This window comes from Danio rerio, chromosome 16 (genome assembly GCF_052040795.2).
Source record: "Danio rerio strain M-AB ecotype USA chromosome 16, GRCz13ab, whole genome shotgun sequence".
Lineage (NCBI taxonomy): Eukaryota > Metazoa > Chordata > Actinopteri > Cypriniformes > Danionidae > Danio > Danio rerio.
In genome coordinates, this window is record NC_141036.1 from 1,892,501 (window position 1) to 1,915,859 (window position 23,359).

Consider the following 23,359-nt stretch of genomic DNA (forward strand, 5'->3'; position numbering starts at 1 on the left):
GTGACGTCAGGCGTTGACGAACTGCATTGTGGATCCGTCGGCGCCGCTTCAGAGGCGTTGCTCGCTGCAGAAGTTGGGACAAGCTCAACTTTTCAAGCGCAGACGGGAGCGTCAGCCAATCAGATCGCTGTATGCAAATACACCAGCTAGACAGTGGCCTATTGCTAACTGAATTCCATTGGCTGACGATTCAATGACGATTGCTTCAGCCCCAACTTCAGACACGCCTTCAGTCAAGCGTTGACACTGAAGCCCCGTGTGAATGGGGCGTTACCCTTATCAATATATTGAAACGTGTTTGTTAGTAATAAAAATTCGTAATGGATCTCCTTCCGGGTGCAGTGATTCTGCCGTTGTGGCTGGTGCATTCTGGGAAATTTTCTTACCCCTTGGTTTCAAGTGTGGTCCTGAAAAATCTTCGAAAGACTATTCACCCCTTCCCCTTAGCCCTACGCCTTCAAGCTTAAGAGAATAAGGACGCCCTTACCCCTTGGTGTGAAAGCGCAAAACGTTAAAATAAGGGCAAGGGCTAAGGGGTAGAATTGGGATTGGGTCTTAATGACCTAATGGCCAATATTATAAAAGAATTTCTAAATATATGTTTCCTGCAAATAGGAACTCTAAAACGACATCCTGATGGCAGCAGCTGAAACACAGAGTACAACGGGTGATCCGGAGTGCATAGGATACCCTGAGCTCTCTTCAAAACACAGTCATGATAAATTACTATTGGACCAGTTGCCTGCCACCTTCACCAGGCTACTCCACCTGTTCTTATTTGACACACTCAGATTACCGTACCAAGCTATAATACAGAACGACAAAACGGATTCAATAAATTGTGTATAGAACAGCGTCATCATAGAGGTACAAACCTAAAACAATCTTGTCCATGTGAAACAAAGTAAATCTAAACAAAATCAATCGAAATGTGTTGACAAAATAAAAACTAAACTAAGGCTGCTTTCACACCTGTGAATCGATTCAGTTGTTCTATAACAGAGATTACAAACGCTACATTGTTGCTCTTTGCTCTCGGTGCGGTTCGCTTTCACACTGCAAAGTTTCTAATCGGACCAAAAGAGCTAAAACAAGTCACGTGTGAGTAAACTCTCCTCACATTGGTCAGAGTGTCAGGGTTTATTTTGCAGAGTCCCGCTCAGCTGTCAGGAGAGGTGGTGGTTTGGTGGTGTTTGACAAGGTGCGTGCAACGTGTCTGAAGAGTGAGGAGAGATGCGGTGGGGAGAGGTGAGAAGGGTGCGCGACGTATTTGAGGACCAGGAGGGAGACGCGAGATTAACGGGAGATTATCATTCGTTTGCAGGCATCCGGAGACTCACGAAACTTCCCGCCCTACTCATAATTCTCTCTTCATATAGCCGTATGCCTATTACATATCCATAAAACACAGTGATACACCCGTGCTCGGATGCAATCGATCTGCTCCAGAGTTCGTTTCAATCGAGCCGAGACGACCTCATTCAAGTGATCTCGGAGTGATTGATTTGGCGTGGATCCTAGAGCGATTGGCGGTTTCACATATGTCAAACGAACCACGCTAACTGGGCAAATGAGACAGGCTCCCAAACAAAAGTGTAGGTGTGAAAGCACTCTAAAACTAACAAATGAAACGAACTAAAACTAACTTGATTTTACAGCAAATTTAAAAATAGTACCAAAATAAAAGTGTATTTAATAAAATGTTAAACTGCACTGTAAAAAATGTATTTGCTGTTTGTTTAATCTACGTATTTAAAATGAGCTGAAACAACAGAATTCTTGAGGTTTTCTTAGGAGAATTTATTGTTCAATCCATTAAAAATTGCAAAAACTAATAAGTTAACTTAATTCCTTCATGTTGTCCCAACACAAACAGATTGTGTGGAACCCAGTATTTTTCACAGTGTATAATAACCTATAATAAGATCAATCCTGAGGGCGATGCAGTGGCGCAGTAGGTAGTGCTGTCGCCTCACAGCTTGAAGGTCACTGGTTCGAGCCTCGGCTCAGTTAGCGTTTCTGTGTGGAGTTTGCATGTTCTCCCTGCATTCGCGTGGGTTTCCTCCGGGTGCTCCGGTTTCACCAACAGTCCAAAGACATGCGGTACAGGTGAATTGGGTAGGCTAAGTTGTCCGTAGTGTATGAGGGTGTATGTATGTTTCCCAGAGATGGGTTGCAGCTGGAAGGGCATCCGCTACAAAAAACATATGCTGAGTAAGTTGGTGGTTCATTCCGCTGGGATGACCCCAGATTGATAAAGGGACTAAGTAGTAAATTATCAGTACATGTTTATTCTGAAATTGAACTGAACCAATTACACTGAAATACATGTATACATATACGCTTAATATGCACTACCGCAAACCATCTGCAAATCATCCTAAAATGAGCAGGCACCCAATATACAATTTAAGCTCGGCTGTTACTTTAAGCATGCATCAGTGTGCAATTTTCTCCAGGAAAAGCTATTCGAAATTGCCTTTAAATGAGCTTAATCGTCTAATCTCTCCTGCTTTTTTACTGCTGTAAATATATATGTCTCTGCAGCAAATGTCATGATTTATGAAGTGCAAATGTGTAATATTAAAAGCTGCTCTTTACACGGCCACTGTCAGGTTTAATGGCAGTGAATGGACAGCCTTTTAACTTTGCTGTTGTTGACTTTGGAGTGACACGTGCGGAGAACAGAGGAGAGCCGGGCACACAAAGGCCATCCCGCATCTAAAGGTGTCAGTGGGAGAGCTGGCTTCCAAATGTCAGCTACGTGAGGAACATAAGAACAGGTTGTAACTCGGGTACTACAGTGCTCAATGTTGGCAAGGAGGAACACCCATATCACGCAAGATTACACATCAGAAGCTGCACAGTCTACCTGCTTTCTGAACCTATGTTTTGGTAATGCCATTTAATAGAGGGTACTCTAGGGCCATGTGTGTATAGGGCTGCACAATATATTTGGAAAAAGTCCCGTTACTGTGATAGTAGTATATGCTAGGGCTGCACAATATATTGAAAAAAGTATTATTATTGTGATAATAGTATCTGCTAGAGCTGCATAAAATATCAAAAAAGTATCGTTATTGTGATAATAGTATATGCTAGCGCTACACGATTTATTAAAAAAGTATCGTTATTGTGATAATCGTATATGCTGAGGCTGCACAATATATTGGAAAAAGTATCGTTATTGTGATAATCATATATTCTAAGGCTGCACAATATATTGGAAAAAGTATCGTTATTGTGATAATCATATATTCTAAGGCTGCACAATATATTGGAAAAAGTATCGTTATTGTGATAATAGTATATGCTAGTGCTGCACAATTTATTGAAAAAGTATCGTTATTGTGATAATCGTATATGCTGAGGCTGCACAATATATTGGAAAAAGTATCGTTATTGTGATAATCGTATATGCTAAGGCTGCACAATATATTGGAAAAAGTATCGTTATTGTGATAATCGTATATTCTAAGGCTGCACAATATATTGGAAAAAGTATCATTATTGTGATAATCGTATATGCTAGTGTTGCACAATGTATCGATAAAAATACCGTTTTTATAATAATAGTATATGCTAGTGCTGCACAATTTATCGAAAAAGTATTGTTATTGTGATAGTAAATGCTAGTGCTGCACAATTTATCAAAAAAGGAATCGTTATTGTGATAATAGTATATGCTAGCGCTGCACAATTTATCAAAAAAGTATCGTTATTGTGATAATAGTATATGCTAGTGCTGCACAATTTATCAAAAAAGTATCGTTATTGTGATAATAGTATATGCTAGTGCTGCACAATTTATCAAAAAAGTATCGTTATTGTGATAATAGTATATGCTAGTGCTGCACAATTTATTGAAAAAGTATCGTTATTGTGATAATCGTATATGCTGAGGCTGCACAATATATTGGAAAAGTATCGTTATTGTGATAATCGTATATGCTAAGGCTGCACAATATATTGGAAAAAGTATCATTATTGTGATAATCGTATATGCTAGTGTTGCACAATGTATCGATAAAAATACAGTTTTTATAATAATAGTATATGCTAGCGCTGCACAATTTATCAAAAAAGTATTGTTATTGTGATAATAGTATATGCTAGTGCTGCACAATTTATTGAAAAAGTATCATTATTGTGACAGTATATGCTAGTGCTGCACAATTTATCGAAAAAGTATCGTTATTGTGATAATCGTATATGCTACGGCTGCACAATATCGGAAAAAGTATCATTATTGTGATAATAATATATGCTAGTGCTGCACAATTTATCGAAACAAGTATCGTTATTGTAATGGTATATGCTAGTGCTGCACAATTTATCGAAAAAAGTATCGTTATTGTGATAATAGTATATGCTAGCGCTGCACAATTTATTGAAAAAGTATCGTTATTGTAATAATCATATATGCTAAGACTGCACAATATATTGGAAAAAGTATCGTTATTGTGATAATAGTATATGCTAGGGCTGCACAAATTTATAAAAAATATTGTTATTGTTATAATAGTAGATGCTAAGACTGCACAATTTATTGAAAAAGTATCGTTATTGTGATAATAATATATGCTAAGACTGCACAGTTTATCGAAAAGTATGGTTACTGTGATAATAGATACAATAATCAGGATATATTCTAGTGCTGCACAATACATTGAAAAAGTATCGCTATTGTGATAATAGTATATGCTATACAATATATCAAAAAGTATCATCATATTAAAAAAAGTATCGTTATTGCAATAATAGTATATACTAGGGCTACAAAATATATTGAAAATGTATCATTATTGCGATAATGGAATGCTAAGGCTGCACAATATATTGAATAAAGTACCGTTATTGTGAAAACAGTATCAGCTAAAGCTGCATAAAATATCGAAGAAGTTTTAATCGTAATAATACCATTTTTATTTAATTAGCTCAGAAAAATATATATTACCTGTTTATTTTAGTAGGATCATAACATAAACATATATCTTTTGAACTGCTGCTGAAATTGTGTTTCAGTCATATCATTGGAAATACACTTATTGCAAGATTCAACAAGAATATCAAATTTTTTTCCCATTCATTATTCATTCATTCATTTTCTTGTCAGCTTAGTCCCTTTATTAATGCGGGGTCACCACAGCGGAATGAACCGCCAACTTATCCAGCACATTTCTACGCAGCGGATGCCCTTCCAGCCACAACCCATCTCTGGGAAACACACTCATTCATACACACACTCATACACTACGGACAATTTAGCCTACCCAATTTACCTGTACTGCATGTGTTTGGACTGTGGGGGAAACCGGAGCACCCGGAGGAAACCCACGCAAACGCAGGGAGAACATGCAAACTCCACACAGAAACGCCAAGTGAGCCGAGCCGAGGTTCGAACCAGTGACCCAGTGACCTTCTTGCTGTGAGGCAACATCACTACCTACTGCGCCACTGCGTCGCCCTCATTCTTTGCCAGTATCGTGTAATTATAAAAGTGTTTTGAGCAATCTGAAAGTGCCCACCCTTCTCTCAAAAATACCTATTAGCACTTTAGTGTTTTACTTCATTTTAATATACTGTTTTAAATTGAGTACAAGTATGATACTGTAGCTGATGTAATATTACTGGTAATTTCTGTATTTTTTATGACGTGCTTTTGGTCATACGTGTGAACTGAATGTTGTGATGCCTGGGCAGCTATTTACCATGACATTCTGAATGGACAGCTGGCTAAAAAGTGATTTAAGTGACTAGCTGTGTTCCCCTCCACCTATTTTTAGGTGCATTTTGAAATATAGCATAAAAAATGCATAATGGAAATGGCAGGATGTGCATACATATTGAAAATGCACATAAAAAACTTATGCGCACAACCAAGTAGGATAAACTTTTTCTCTTATAAGAGAAAACGCGTAATGGAAACACCTTTCCAAGACTGTATATTCATGCAATGAATTCATTTAGAAACATTTCTGACCTCGTTTTGTAGTTCGTCATCGCTTCTTGTGGAGGCCAGCATTTCGAAAAGAGAGGTGGAGAGCTCCTCGGCACTGGAAGACACCATATTTCCCTCATTCAGGTATTTCTCCACCTCCTGTCTCAGAATGGAACCGTCTGTGTTCCTCTGCTCCAGTTCTTCTGCAGAGTAAACACCTCCAACTCTTCTCTCACCAACATTATTATTGAGAAAGCTGTGAAAGTCCACCGTCTGTTCCATATCAGTCCCATCTGACCAGGGAAAATCATCTTGAGCATCCAGCACATAGGTGTCAAATGAGAAAGCAATGTTTCGGCCAAAGACAGAACCACGATCCGGCGTCTTGAGGGAACTCTGCGTTTGTATGAAAGCCTCCACCTGAGATTCTCCGATCTGAGCCACTAAACGGCCCACCGCTGCACAGGACAATTCAGCAGCAGACGCCGGGAACGGTCCAAACATGTGTTTTATGGCCCGGGTTTCCTCATGACCGATTTGGTCTTTGTTGTGGAATGTTTTAAACAAGAAGACCCCGGCACTTTCAATGGTGTCTTGTCCGAAATCTGTACCGACTGCAAAAAGAAAACAAACAAATGTTCAATTATTAAAATAATTAATTAAAATTATTGCCATTATTGCCATATTGGCCAATGGCATCAAGATTAAAGACCCTAAGCTGCTGAACGAAGGACATTTAGGCAATAATTTTAGTTCGTTTTGTATGTACACCATACAGTTTCAGTTAGTTCTAGGTTTTTAAAAACTCTCATTTATAGTTTTATTTCAGTTAACGAAAAATATTTTCAATTTTAATTTTTGTTTTTTTTTCATTTGTTTTCGCTAGATCGCTATAATTTTCGCTATAATAACCTTGCTTCACTCAGGTGAGTGGGTTTGACAAACCACCTGTAGGAGACACACTCTTTACTCTCCATATGCACCAGACACTTTCCTTCAAAAACTCTGTTACAAAGATAGAAAAATAATGAATGAATGAATGAATGAATGAATGAATGAATGAACAAATTACTAAATGAATGAATGAACAAATGAATGAACGAATTACTGAATGACTGAATAAATTACTGAATTAATTAATTAATTAATGAACAAACGAGCGAACGAATGAAGGAACAGATGAATGAATGAATGAATGAATAAATGAATGAACCAACAAATGAATAAATGAGAGAACAGACGGATAAATGAATGAACGAATTATTGAATGAATGAACAAATTACTGAATAAATGAATTAATGAACAAATAAATGAAAGAATGAATGAACGAACAAATGAATAAATAAACAAACAAACGAATAAATGAATAAACGAATTACTGATTGAATGTACAAATTACTGAATGAATTAATTAATTAATGAACGAACCAACAAAGGAATGAATGAATGAATGAACAAATGAATAAATGAATGAATGAACGAACAAACAAACAAACAAACAAACAAACGAATGAATGAACAAATTAATAAATAAACAAACAAATGAATAAAACAAATTACTAAATGAAGTACTGAATGAATAAAGGAATAAACAAAGGAACGAATGAAGGAATAAATGAGCAAGCGATTAAATAAATGAATTAACAAATTACTGAATGAATTAACAAATTACTGAATTAATGAACAAAGGAACGAATGAAAAATGAATGAATGAATTACTGAATGAACGAATGAATGAACGAATGAACAAATGAACGAATGAATGAATGAACGAACAGACTGATAAATGAATGAATGAATGAATTATTGAATGAATGAACAAATTACTAAATAAATGAATTAATGAACGAACGAACGAATGAATGAATGAATGAATGAAATAACAAATAAATAAATAAACGAACGAACGAATAAATGAATGAACAAATTACTGAATAAATTAATGAATTAATGAACGAACCAACAAAGGAATGAATGAACTAATGAACGAATGAATGAACAAATGAATGAATGAATGAATGAACGAACAAACGAACGAACGAACGAACAAACAAACAAACAAACAAACAAACAAACAAACAAACAAACAAACAAATAAATGAACAAATTAATAAAGAAACGAACAAATGAATAAAACAAATTACTAAATGAAGTACTGAATGAATGAAGGAATAATTAAAGGAACCAATGAAGGAATAAATGAGCAAGCGATTAAATAAATGAATTAACAAATTACTGAATGAATTAACAAATTACTGAATGAATGAACAAAGGAACTAATGAAAAATGAATGAATGAATTGCTAAATTAATGAATTGCTGAATGAATAAACGAATGAACAAATGAATGAATGAATGCATTGCTGAATGAATGAATGAATGAATGAATGAATGAATGAATGAATGAACATACGAATAAATGAATGAATGAATGAATGAATGAATGAATGAATGAATGAATAAATGAATGAATGAAGGAAGATACTAAAGCAACGTTTCATGGCATCTACAGTCCATAAATCTGCTCTCTGGTGATTTGAAGTGTTTCTTTCATCCTCATTTGTAAGTTGCTTTAGATAAAAGCATCTGCTAAATGAATAAATGCAAATGCAAAAAGAGTCTGTCACACTGGCAATGCCGGATGCAAATTTTTCAATCTTGGGTGAGCCATTCCTTTAATGCATGTTATGCCCCATATTCAAGCTATCACTTACTGGATGCTATCAAGAACGCAAAGAAGAAAGACAGGAAGAGGCTTTGCAAAATGGCTCGGAGGAGACTTGTGTGACTCAGATATATAACACTGTATTTGAGTCATGGCATGAGAACATTTAGTGCTCAGTGCTCAAAACATTTTTGTGTAGAGATTTCAGGCTGGACGAAAGCTGAGTCCTTTATGTAACAAGTAGTGGTCTGCAAAAAACTTCATGGACCTCCTTATAAAGAAAAGGTCTGGAGGGTGATGTAGCGGCAGCTAAAGAAGCAACAGTGTAAAAATGACTAGTGCACAAGGGCAAAATGGACTGATAGATTAGAAAGAAATACCAAACCAATCGAAAACTGATTGAAGAGGAAATTTTCTAGTCCTTTCCATTTCTGTGTGGGTGTTCTGGCTTCCAATATCATCCAAACACATGCACGCCCTGTTTAACCTTGTTTTAGGAAATTAAAGGAGACCTATTGTGCAAAGACAATAGAAAACAACAACATGAATGAACCACATCTAAAATAAAGTCTATTCTGACTGATCCCTGAGAAAAGGTTTAACCTAAAAACATATGGTAAAGCATTCATTAATACCAATTTGAATAGCTACAAAAGGAAGCTTAGGAAAAAAAGACGCTTGCGGTTTGTTCAAACTACTTATTTGAAATGAGCTAAATCAACACAATTCTTGAGATTTTTGGGGACAATTTCATTGTTTTATGTTCAGTTAAATTAGCAAAAAACTAATAAGATAACTTGGTTCCTTCATGTTATCCCAATACATTGATTGTGTTTTTGCAATGCAAAAATTGCAAACCAAGTGAAGGGAGTTTTTGTTGGTGTTTCTGTGAGAAGTTTGCATGTTCTCTCCGTGTTGGCGTAGGTTTTCTCCGGGTGCTCCGGTTTCCCCCACAGTCCAAACACATGCGCTATAAGGGAATTGATCAACTAAATTGGTCCTAGTGTATGAGTGTATGAGTGTGTGTGTGTGTGTGTGTGTGCGTGTGAATATGAGAGTGTATGGGTGTTGCCCAGTACTGGGTTGCAGATGAAAGGGCATCCGCTATGTAAAACATATGCTGGAAGAGTTGGCGGTTGCGGTTCATTCCACTGTGCCGACCCCTGATAAATAAAGGGAATAAGCCGAAGGAAAATTAGTTTGTCGCATACATGAGCTCATTTGTCCAATTTTCACTGCTATGCCAACATAAATAGTGAAAATAACCCATCGAAAAGGCTTTAAGACAAAGCAGAATCCTCTATGCTGGATTAGTTGGCGATTCATTCCACAGTGTTGACGAATAAGCTTAAGGAAAATGAATGAATGAAATTGGCCGTAGTGTATGAGCGTGTGTGTGAATGAGTATGTATGGGTGTTTCCCAGTACTAGGTTGCAGCTGGAAGGGCATCAGCTGTGTACAACATATGCTGGAATAGTTGGTGGCAAATTCCACCATGGCGACCCCAGATAAATAAAGGGAATAAGCCGAAGGAAAATAAATGAACTGATGAAATTGGCCGTAGTGTATGAGTGTGTGTGTGTGAATGAGTGTGTAAGGGTTTTTTTCCAGTACTGTGTTGCAGCTGAAAAGGCATCCCCTGTGTAAAACATATGCTGGAATAGTTGGTGGTTCATTCCACTGTGGAGACCCCTGATGAATAAAGGGACTAAGCTGAAGCAAAATGAAAGAATGAACTCTTTTATAAAACAAAAACCAACTCCGTCCCATGTGCTGTTTAACAACACAAGTTTAAAACTGTTATAGACACCCGTATGCCCAGAAAAAGGTTTCACAACCTTGATGAAGACATGCTTAATTCAAAGCCCAGGCTATGAACACAATAACATGTCTCAATAAAATGCTCTGTCTAAAAAGAAGCTGGATGTTATTATCTGACCCAGAGAAAGAGGTTTATTCAAGACAGTTATAAAAAACAAATCAATAAAATAGATCTGTCTTATTAGAGAAAACACGTGCAGAAAAAAACAAGGCAACCATCCAACAAAACTGGTGATTAAAGGATCAAAGTTTTCAATATCACATGACATTTCAGGTGTTATTCTTAAGATCTGTGTGTTTAATATACAGTATGCATTTCGAGAAAGAAACAACAACTTAAATTAAGTCTAAAATCTCTCTAATAACTTGTAGTTAAATAATTATTTAATTATTTAACGACAATTGAAGAATTGAAGAAGATTGAAGAACATCATCAGAATGTCATAATATACGTTATGATTATAAATAATTACAACACAAATGTAAGTGCAGTTGTTTATGTCTTCAGTGAATAGTAGTCATAGTAGATCCATCCATTATTAATCTTAAAGTCTCAACCTAATTGACTGACTGTTGTCTTTAGTTAATCACACAAACAAGAGTAAATGTACTTCGCTAGACTAGTCTGATGTACACGTTTTATTTTTATTTTTACTAAATATATTTATAGTATTTTGCACTTTGATTAAATGTGTTTGATGAGTAGGTATTTGTAATTTGAAACCAAAAATACTGGATATAAAAATATATATGATGTGTTTGTGCTCTATCACTGATTGTCTGTAAGTAGTTTTTGTTCACGCAATATAGAAATGTACACATGTATCATACAAATATTTAAAAAGTACAGGTCAAAATCAATGCGTAGTTTAGTTTTTACATAAATATATCTTATATGCTGTTAAATAAACACCTGAACTAGATAATCAAACTTCTGACAAACTAAAAAATGTCCAGACAGCTGTGTTTAGGCAAGCTGAGGTTAAACAGCCTCTAGGACCGAATTTAGATAGCCCTGTGATAAGCTGTAAAATATTGCTCAACTAATATTGTGACATTTAATTTTAACTGTGTGATGTTAAACAATAAACTAGACACTTTCTATGCATATCAAATTATTTTTTGAGAACTTAATTTGATGGTGTCACCAAAACTGGGGTCCGTTCCTGGTACTTTGCTTAAATGATCTAAGATGATTTGGCAGATCCTGGATCTTTTAATCTTGATAACTGATCTCTCGCTAATTTGGTTCTTCAAACAAGTTCGCGAATCATATTAGAATGTCTGGATAAACTGATCTGAGATCGCTGCGTGTGTTGTGAAGGACAGATCTATCGATCCTCCAAATCATGATCAGCAATTTCGAGCCCTGAGAATGTCACAATATTTATCACGATTATAAATAATAACACAAAAGCAAATGCAGCTGCTTATGTCTCAACTGAACATAAACAGCAAGAAGAAAGAGTAGTAGATCTGTTCATTAATCTTAAGGTTTCAGCCTAATTTATTGACTGTTGTCCATGTCTTTGGTTTTACAGGTTTTCTAAGGTGCAATAATTTCTATGATAACAAAAATGATTTATCGTGACAGGTCTATCAGCAACCAACAGTTAAACTATATCAAGCCATTATCAACTGGTTTGTCACCTCAGAAATGTAGATAAAGCAGTCCACACTGGATATATCAGCTTGTAAAATGCATATTCCTGTTTGGACTGTAATTGCTTTTAAATCACACCTTGGATGTGAATTACCCACCGATCTGTTTGGCTGCTTGGAGGATGTTCTTGAGCTCCTGAGTGGCCACCGGCTGATCTTTCTTCTGTAGATGTTGGGTGAAGAACTGAACTATCTTCTGCCATGTCAGACCATCACGGGCAAATATTTCCTGTCGTTTTAAGCGTTTGGTCTGCAAAAAGAGTTGCAAAATACACTGTATATATTTTGTTTATTTCTTTAATAAGGCAGTGCAATCAGGAATAAGTCATAATACTGTATTAAACCCTGCTACAACACACAAACATACAATATCAAGAAACACATGGGAAGAACAATGATTACAATCTGAGATTAAATTATTTGACTAGGAACTCCCATGAGACTCTACTAACTCTAAAACCAAAATCACTATTGTGAAATATTAATGAAACATATTCCACCGCATACAGATGGAAGGTACAGTAACAAGGTTATTTAAAAAAGCGCCTCAGTTTGTGATGTGTGCTCAATAGGTCATGCCACCAGGCCGGTAAGTAAATTAACACCACGCCACTGTATCAGCAACTCAGTGCCCTCTTAAACTCTCATTATAAGTGGGTGTTTGGAAAAACCTGAACCTTATGCTCTCTGTCCAAAAGCTGCAGCAGCGGTGGCGATAAAGAAATCTGAATTTAGAGAAGAGAAGATAATTTACGCTACACTGAGGTGTTCCACAAAATCCCAATAAAAGTAAAGCTGAGACAGAGTTAGCGAGAGAAACAAAGCGGTCATATAATACACTATGAATCACACTCTCAAGGTCGGGGAAACACGATTAAATAAAGTACAGACAGAGGACATCAGATTACAGAGAGACAAAAGCTGTTTTGGCTATTAATTAGAGTGATATAAATCTGTAGTCTGATATTATCAGCATAAAAGAGCACTTTGCAGATACATCTGAGGCCCTAAATCCACTTTAATCCATATATCACAGCTAATCCGCTGGTTAAATTTCGACCCATCCTTAGAAATGTCTACAGGTAATGGCCTTACAAAATACACTTTAAAAGTTGCTTGTGCTAAATTATGTACATCACAAAGTAATGAGGCTAAGATGTTATAAAAAGATAACTGTTTATTGTTTTTTGCAATTTTTATTACATCCAAGTCTCTAATGCCTTGACTTAATTTAAGATAATTTAATCCAATTACCACTGGTCACCTAAGACACATTGCTGTTTATACATGTTACGCCTACTGAAACTATTCAATGATTAGATTCCAAGACACTCTTAAAGGAACAAATATGATAACGTTACAACTTCCCTTGAGTTTTAAAATTTTTGATCCATTCAGTTGATCTCTGGACTATGGTCACTGATGACAATTGTGATCTATAATTTTTAATTGAAGAATATCTTAAAGTATTGTTATTGACTTTCAACTTAAATAAATAAATTAATTAATTAATGAATGTAATAATTTAATAAATTAATTAATAAATTAAATACATAAAACAATTAATTAATAAATAAACTAACAAACAAACAAATAAATAAATAAAATAATAAATTAAATATTGAAATAAATAAATAAATAAACAAACAAATAAATACATACATATATAAAATAATAAATAAAATATTTAATTAAATAAATAAATACATCAGTAAACAAATACATTGCTGTTTATACATGTTACGCCGACTAATACTATTTAATGATTAGATCCATTCAGCTGATCTCCGAGTCTGACGGGAGCATTTTAGCTTAGCTTAGCATAGTTCATTGAATCGGATAAGAACATTAGCATTTTGCTCAAAAATGAGCACACAAAGCATGCTGTATGCTCTAAACTTGCAGACTTTTTTGGTCACATTTATAACGCATCTTTATTTTTATCATTTAAAGTACAAAACATGTTTAGATGGATATTTTCTGCTTCTATAACCTTGTGGTCAGTTGTTCTGTAAAATATAAACAGATGTTTCAATACAGTGTTACTTTCTATGTGCATTTTTGTTTTGAGTTTTTACTGCAAATGTCACATCCAGAACGCTGGAACTGCTCATATATATATATATATATTTTTTTTTTTTACATCAGAAATGTTTTGTAGTCTATACAATAAGATTTTTTCAATTTAAATAAACATATTTAAATGAGTGTCCTATGAAGGGTTAATGTAGAATTTTCTGAAGGACTATGGTCACTGATCACAATTGTGATCTATAATTTTTTAATTGAAGAATATCTAAAAGTATTGTTATTGACTTTCATCCTATAAATAAATAAATAAATCTATTAATTAATTAATTAAATAAACAAACAAACAAACAAACATATAAAAACATTTATTAAATATTTAATTAATTAAATAAATGCATAAATACATAAATAAATAAACAAATAAATAAATAAATTAATTAATTAATCAAATACATAAATAAATAAATTAAATGAATAAACAAACTAACAAACAAACAAAAAAATAAATATTTAAGTAATTAACTAAATACATAAATAAACAAAGAAACAAACAAAAAAATTAATTGTAAATAAAATATTTAATTAATTAAATAAATAAATACATTGCTGTTTTCACATGTTACGCCTACTAAAACTATTTAACGATTAGATTCCAAAACACTCTTAAAGAAACAAATATGATAACGTTACAACTTCCCTTGAGTTTTACCATTTTTGATCCTTTCAGCTGATTTCTGAGTCTGACCGAAGCATTTTAGCTTAGCTTAGCATAGTTCATTGAATCGGATTAGACCATTAGCATCTCACTCAAAAACGACCTTAGATTCAAGACACATTTCTTACGACGAAGCGACAGAAAATAAAAAGTTATTATTTTAGGCAGATATAATCAACCTAGGAATGTCTTCTGAAAAGTAACAGAACACAATATGTTGTTTAAATGAATGAACACATTTCAACTGATGTGATACTGACAACCAAAGTAATAATGCTAAAAATTCTCAGGAATAACTTACTTTTTTAAAAGCATATTCAAACTGAATAGTTAATGTTTCATGAAAATAATGCACAGATAAACACCGACCCAAGCCATTTCCGTCCTCAAGTTTCAACATTAGTTGACTACAGATCTGCGCCTCAAAGTTACTATTTAGTATAAGGGCTCTGATTGAATCTCAAACCTCTTTAGTTATTAGAAACAACAACGCTAAATTAAAGGTCATTAATTATGATGAATTTCCAAGCCATTAAAGAACTTCCCCGCCCTTAAAATGTTCAAAATAAGAGCACTTAGAGCATGTACAATTATTCTGCCATGCCAGGAACAGGTTTGATTGACAATAAAATTAATATAATTCAAAACTCCTTTGCTTTCTTCAAAACTGCATTCAGACTCCATTCATTATTTGCACTTCCAGCAAATGTGTGCGCATGTTATGCTAAATATACGCCAGTAAATAAAGATAGGACTTAAGAATTTGCTTGAAAAAAGCAAACATCCTGCAAATACAATAGGCTCAAAGATAAGGCATCGATTAATAAAGGGAAAAAATAATAATTTTAATGTCCACATCAAATACACTTTATGAAAAGGATTTAAATAAAAAATAAATAATTTTTCAGGCTTGAAATATAAAGTATAAATTATTTGTGAGTATAAAATCAGGGTTGGAATAATGTGGATCTTCCACAGCCAACAGATAAAAAAACAGCGAGCATATTTTGAACTGATTTCTTTTATCTTTGCCATGATGACAGTAAATAATATTAGACTAGATATTCTTCAAGATACTTCTATTCAGCTTAAAGTGATATGTAAAGGCTTAACTAGCTTAATAAAGTTGAGTTCGGGTAATTAGACAGGCCATTCTATAACAGTGGTTTGTTCTGCAGACAATGCAAAACAAATATTGCTTAAGGGGGCTAATTAAATTTACCCTTAAATGGTTTTAAAACAATTAAGAACTGCTTTTATTCTAGCTGAAATAAAACAAGTAAGGCTTCCTGCAGAAGACAAAAATATTAGAGGAAATACTGTGAAAAATTCCTTTGTTAAACATCATTTGGGAAATAAAATTTCACAGGAGGTCTAATAATTTTGACTTCCAGCTGTATTGATGTAGTCTTACCTTCAGATCATAAATGTCCTGCGTTAAATCATCCTGTTTGCTGACGTTAGAGAAGGAGCGCAGGGCTCCAGTGAGCCGAGGAGGAGACATGATCAGACACAGCGAAGGCCGTCTGTGAGCAGGACCTGTTCATGCGGGAAACATGATGGATGTGAAAATACTGTACACAGTTCCTTTTTTATGTGACTGTAATGGGGCAGACAGTATAGATCACATCCATTCATTCTGATTACACACACAAACTAACAAGAGATGAGAGAGTTAAAAATAAGATGCTTTCTTTCAAAGTATTAAACACGGGATCAATTTTAAATTCATTCTGGATTAAAATCTGCAAAAACTAGAAGCTCCAACCATTTTTATTTTCTGTATTGTGACAAAGTTCCTAGAGAAATGGAGTATTAAATCAGAAAACAGTGGGTGTGGCTTGTTTTTTTTCTACTGCGAGCTGATTGGATGTAGTAAAGTCAGTTTGAGGAGAAGCATTACAACCTAACAGACTCCTCCTGCTCATCATTTCTGCTTGTTATCAAAACTGACAGCTGGAGGGGGCGTGGTTAAGTGTGTTAGCCCCGCCCGATAACTCAGACAGACCTAGGCTGTTTCTCAGTATGCGTTCTTGTCTTTGCGTTCTTGTATGCTCGTGAAACGTCATTAACCATCGCCAAAGTACAGTTCCAATTCAAAGTTCACATGGATAAAAGCATCTGCTATGACTAAATGTAAATGTAAGCATGATACACCTTTAAGGCTATGACTCGGAAGTGACAAATAAATACTAAATATATACAACATAAATAAATATCCTGTCACATTTGCATTAACTTTAACATACAATGTGTGCAATACACCTTTAAGGGTATGACTCGCAAGTGACACCATTTGATGTAGGAGAAGCTGACCGTGATTATAGATGCACTCTCTCCTTGAATTGAATGACTTCATGCTTGTTTTTGTATAATCTTTTGACAAGCTTAAAGGTCAGATTTATTATACGTGAAAATTTGCAAACAACATTTTTAAGGGAAAGTCTGAATGTGTGAATTAAAAAGAAATCAACTTTAGCCCAATATACCCTAGAGATTAAGATTTAAAAATATATTCACAATACATTATCTATATTTGTGCATGTCTATTGTTTATAGAGGTAAAGTTGATTTTATATTTGGATATTTAGACATTCTGCTTAATAATATAATTTCAGAAAAGTATTCTTTGAAAATAAGAAATAAGGAAATCATATTAGCAGCAAATAACCATCAAAGTACAACATTGTTCACAGTCAATTACATAGTGTTAATGTTGTATAAAACTCATACTTGCGTGGTTATTCTGATCGAATATTCAATGTAACATGGTAAACAATATAGAGACTGCTAAATGAACCAATGTGCGAATATAAAACTAACTTTACCTCTATCTATTCTCCTTGTCCTCAGCCCAATTAAACCTACAGCTTTAATAGTTTTGTTCTGCTAAAAACTGTTATTTAGAAGAAAAACACTTCAGAAATAGCTAGTTTAAGTTGTTATCATTCACACCAATTGATTAAAAACATGAAATTATAAATAAATTGTGCAAATAGATACAAAAAATATACAAAATAAATAAATACCCTGTCACATTTGCATTAACTTTAACATACAATGTGTGCAATACACCTTTAAGGCTATGACTCGGCAGTGACACCATTTGATGGAGGAGAAGCTGACAGTGATCATAGATGCACTCTCTCCTTGAATTGAATGACTTCATGCTTGTTTTTGTATAATTTTTGTGACAAGCTTAACGGTCAGATTTATTATAAGTGAAAATGTATGTTTCTGGTAAAATGTCCCCTGTACTTTGATCATTGGCTGATAATATGGTTTCACTCTATACAATTTGCAAACAATATTTCTTGGGGAAAGTCTGAATGTGTGAATTAAAGAAATCAACTTTAGCCCAATATACCCTTGAGATTAAGATTTTAAAAATATGTTCACAATACATTATCTATATTTGTGTATGTCTATTGTTTATAGAGGTAAAGTTGGTTTTATATTTGGATATTCAGGACTTTCTCCTTCATAATTTCAGAAAAGTATTCTTTGAAAATTGTAAATAGGGAAATCATATTAGCAGCCAATGACTACCAAAGTACAGCATTGTTCACAGTGAATTACATAGTGTTAATGTTGTTTAAAAGGCATACCTGCATGTTAATTCTGATCGAAAATTCAAAGTAACATAGTAAACAATATAGAGACTAAATAAACCAATGTGTGAATATAAAACCAACTTTACCTCTATTGGTTTATTACTTAAAACCTAAGCAGCTTTATTTGTGACACGTCCTGCTTTATCTTTAAAATAACTAATACTTATGTTTCCTTTTTAGCTTCCCAATCTTATCTAAAATAGTAAACAAAACTGCCATACACTACAAACTCGACTTCTTCATACTAAACCAACGTCAATCATGTTACGACGCTAATCAATTATATATTAATAGCTAAGCCACAATATTACCCATCAGTGCTTGTTTGTTTATCTAATAGTGACATCACATTTCATAAACTGTACTTAAACATTACTTATTTACACGTTTAGAGTCTATATAAGTTGTTAAATAATATTACGTGTTGTTGTTTTTTGTAAGTTCTGAACAGAAACGACAGCAACTCTTCTAGCACAGCTAACGTCTCTTATTCGTGTACATAACAGTGTATTTAAAAGTCTCTTTAACGTTACTTCAGAGTATTGATAAAGTATATATAAATAGGAACAGTGACTGACCACTAATAGAATAAATTGAAGAGAATCAGGGATAGTGGTCTCTCTTGGCTGGACCCGTCTGTACCTTGTCAGCCGGAGTACATGCGGCAAGTTCCATGTGTGCTGCATTATGGGAATTGTAGTTTTGTAAGGTTGCTTCGCGCTTGCCTTTAATGGGAATAAGTAGTCAAAGGACTACAATATCCGGCATAAGGACATACGCGGAAGTAGAAAGGCAGCAGTAATCGATTGTAAACAGACTGATGTTAGTGCTGACTGACTCAGAAGTTACATATTCAATATAGCCTACATGACTTTTACTGTTATAGCGTTGTTTAGCGCGTTATGAATGTGCAAAATGTCCACATAAATGTAGTAAGTATATTTTGTTTGATTTCCTTTCATATTTTATGTAAAAATGCTAAATGTTTCTGTATTTTTGTAGAGTGTAACTAGAAACTTCCTGGCAGATGTGTTGAATCAAGTTGGAGCTAAACTGTGCTGGACACCGGCCCTCCAGGACACCCCTGGTGTAGGGGATATACAGTAATATGGAGTTTATAAAGTACAAAAATTATATTGATGGACAGTCCCCACAAAACATGGAAACATTTAGTAAAATCAGCTATATTTTTAGCCATGTTATCATATTTAAAGCTGATTTATAATCTTAAACCAAGATATAAAATCAAGTATTAATTCTAATAAATTTGTGCTTAAGAAAGCCTCATGGATATTAACCGTTTCCTTCTATTTATTTATTCATTCATTTATTTATGTTTTATTTATTTATTCCTATATTTATTTATATATTCCTATATTTATTTATGTTTTATCTATTTATTTATATATTTGTATATTTATTTATGTTTTATTTATTTATTTATTTATTTTTATAATCCTATATTTATTTATGTTTTATCTATTTATTTGTTTATTCCTATATTTATTTATGTTTTTTCTATTTTTATTCCTATATTTATTTATGTTTTATATATTTATCTATTCTTATATTTATTTATGTTTTATTTATTTATATATTCCTATATTTATTTATGTTTTATCTGTTTATTTGTTTATTCCTATATTTGTTTATGTTTTATCTATTTTTTATTCCTATATTTATTTATGTTTTATCATGTATTTTAGAATATCCTGGCTATATTCACACACTGTTGTCACACAACCCCTTTTAAAAGGGATTTATGCATAATAGGTCCTCTTTCAAACAAATAAACAAATTAATTAAATAGCCTTTACACTGTGTTACATCCTCACTGGACTTTACACGTCTAAAGCATCGTCGAAAACAATGTCAGGTTTTGCTTTTTATGAAATTAAGCTCTATATTTCCATGAATGCGCCACTGAAATGCCCAAGGCAAGGCTGTTCAAAGAGGTTCGTATCTCCGAAGACCCGCTCTGAATGGTGTCATTGTGGATACAGCAGTGCGTAACACTAACCTGGTTTAAACAGTGTATAGGATGCACCCTGACTTAACCACGGGCAAAGTCATTTTAGTGCAGCGTTAAATAAATCCCCATCCAGATCTGTAGTAACACAGCCCAGCAGTTATTTAGCACTCAAAAAAGCTCAAAAGTCACAGGTTATCCACAAGAGTTCTGTTTGTGTAGATGATCAGCCACCCACAACTGTGCTATTTTACCTGCAGCCAATTAATGGCAGTGTACTCCTGTTATTCACTGTAAAAGCTGCTGGGTTTCATACAATCGATGTAAAGGAATTAACATAAAGGAATTAAGTTAGGGCGACACGATGCCTCAGCTAGGTTAGTTGGCATTTCTGTGTCGAGTTTGCATGTTCTCCCCGTTTTGGTGTGGGTTTCCTACGGGTGCTCCAGTTTTCCCCACAGTCCAAACACATGCGCTATAGGGGAATTGATGTACTAAATTGGCTGTAGTGTATGAGTGTGTGTGTGTGTGTGTGTGTGTGTGTGTGTGAGAATGTTAGAGTGTATGGCTGTTTCCCAGTACTGGGTTGCAGCTAAAAGGGCATTCACTGTGTAAAAAATATGCTGAACAAGCTGGCGGTTCATACCACTGTGGTGACCCCTAATAAATAAAGAGACTATATATATATATATATATATATATATATATATATATATATATATATATATATATATATATATATATATAAATATATATAAATATATATATATATATATATATATATATATATATATATATATATATATATATATATATATATATATATGATCAATGATGATTTTACGCTTTTTGGTGTGTATATATATATATATATATATATATATATATATATATATATATATATATATATATATATATATATACCAAAATGTAGTACTGCAGAAGCAACACAACTCCCTTTCATTAATTTGAATTAAGCGACACCACAACCACCACAATTCTTTTGGTTTTAATACACAAACATAAGTCAGTTGTTTAATTTAAACATAGTTGCATTCTTTGGACCAACTAAAGCCATAATCCGTTGTTTTGAGTGTGTGTGGGGCTGTTTTTGAAACCCTCACAAAATCTGCAATCCAGTTAGATGCATTTTTTAATTCTCTTTATTCAATTTGCAAACCAAGAAAAAAAAATCGATCGAATTTTAATGAAGCTTCATGTATTTGTGATTATATACCATGCATGTTAGTTGTTATATTAATTAAACAAGAACTCTGAACAATACCAGCAGCGCATCCACAATACAAATGCAGTTACGTTCCATTGGACACTTTCAATGAACAATGCTCATCTCCATCAGTATAATGAGGCAATTGTTACAGATATTGATCGGCGTGCGGCATTTACTAAATGAAATAACAGCAGGTCTGAATGAATTGGAAGAGGAGGAGCGGGCTATAATTTAGAGCTGAAATGATGGAAACAAAGTCAGCAGATCTCAGTTTGGGCTGGACGGATCTGTGTATTGTCTGATAATCGCCCTGATCAGAGAGCGGTGCGGCACATTTCTCTGACTTATTTACATTCAGACGGCCCTTTGGTGCAAGCGGTCACGCTTTTACGGACACAAGGTCACTGCGGTGGAGAACTAACGCCAGCGTTTCTAAACTACACAAAGATTACTGCAGCAACCCGGTATCTGATCAATGATAACATTTAGTGTCGTCATTGTGCAGTCGATGTCAGAATTATTAGCCTTGATGTATATATATATATATATATAATTTTTTTTTTTTGCACAATTTCTGTTTAACAGAGGATTTTCTCAACACATTTCTAAACATAATAGTTTTAATAACTCACTTCTAATAACTGATTTATTTTATATTTGCCATGATGACAGTATATACACACACCGGCCACTTTATTAGGTACACCTGTCCAAAATACTTGTTAATGCAAATTTCTAATCAGCCAATCACATGTCAGCAGCTCAATGCATTTAGGCATGCAGACATGATCAAAACGATCTGCTGCAGTTCAAACCGAGCATCAGAATGGGGGGAAAGGTGACTTTGAACGTGGCATGGTTGTTGCTGCTGTGAGTATTTCAGAAACTGCTGATCTACTGGGATTTTCACGCACAACCATCTCTCTACAGAGAATGATCCGAAAAAGGGGAAATATCCAGTGAGCGGCAGTTCTGTGAGCACAAATGCCTTGTAATAATAATTCAAGAAATCTGCTTAATAAATAATTCAATAAATTTTAGGATTATTTGTTTCTTTCCATCAATAAACGTTTATTACTATTTATTTTGTCCTTTGATTATTTTCATTATCGGATATGTATGCTGTTTGCATTTTATTCAAAGTTTAAACGCAGTACCTACACTTTGTGTTTACATTATAGCCTGCGTTTGCTGTTATATAAATTCAAATGGTTGTAATACCATGTATCAAGAACCAATGTAATACTAAGACTAATGAAGACTAAGTCGCGCCAGCTCCAGGCCGCAGCGTACATTACTCGCAGACCAATTCTGGCTCAGATGTGGCAGCGTTGGCTCGCTTACGGCTGCCGCATCTGGCCCGATTGATTCAGGCCGGAATCGGGCAGTGAGTCCACAAGCATCCAAGGACGGCAGCCGGCGTCTCCGGCAGGCATGAATCTACCCGGAACTGGCCCGAGTGTATTTTGCTATCTGGGAGCTGTTAGAAAGGCAACAGTAACTCAATTAAGCACATGTTACAACCGAGGCCTGAAGAAGAGCATCTCTGAACACACAACACGTCCAACCTTGAGGCGGATGGGCTACAGCAGCAGAAGAATGTACCTATGTAGTATGGTGTACCTAATAAAGTGGCCGTTGAGTGTAATATTTTACCAGATCTTTTTCAAGACACTATGTATTTAGCTTAACCCTACATGGGACTAAAA

The 23,359-nt window shown here is 34.4% G+C and overlaps 1 protein-coding gene and 1 long non-coding RNA gene across 3 annotated transcripts in view; one reads left to right on the forward strand and one right to left on the reverse strand.

Moving 5' to 3' along the window:
• The window catches only part of ascc3 (activating signal cointegrator 1 complex subunit 3), a 263,272-nt gene extending 244,143 nt beyond the window's left edge, over positions 1 to 19,129 (reverse strand). The window contains exons 1-4 of one of the 2 annotated variants that reach the window (XM_087286373.1): positions 19,093 to 19,129; positions 16,251 to 16,375; positions 12,190 to 12,340; positions 5,984 to 6,555 (exon numbers count right to left, since the gene is read on the reverse strand). In XM_087286373.1, coding sequence (XP_087142499.1) covers positions 5,984 to 6,555; positions 12,190 to 12,340; positions 16,251 to 16,340 — 813 coding nt within the window. In that variant the 5' untranslated portion in view covers positions 16,341 to 16,375; positions 19,093 to 19,129. Of the gene's footprint in view, positions 1 to 5,983; positions 6,556 to 12,189; positions 12,341 to 16,250; positions 16,376 to 19,028 lie in introns of both variants that reach the window. The other variant, XM_087286372.2, reaches the window with a different exon arrangement.
• A 135-nt stretch (positions 19,130 to 19,264) lies between these two features.
• Positions 19,265 to 19,731, forward strand: LOC110437960 (uncharacterized). Its single transcript, XR_015510772.1, has 2 exons — positions 19,265 to 19,382; positions 19,453 to 19,731. It is a non-coding gene; the product is annotated as an uncharacterized LOC110437960 (long non-coding RNA).
• The last annotated feature ends 3,628 nt before the right edge of the window (positions 19,732 to 23,359 follow it).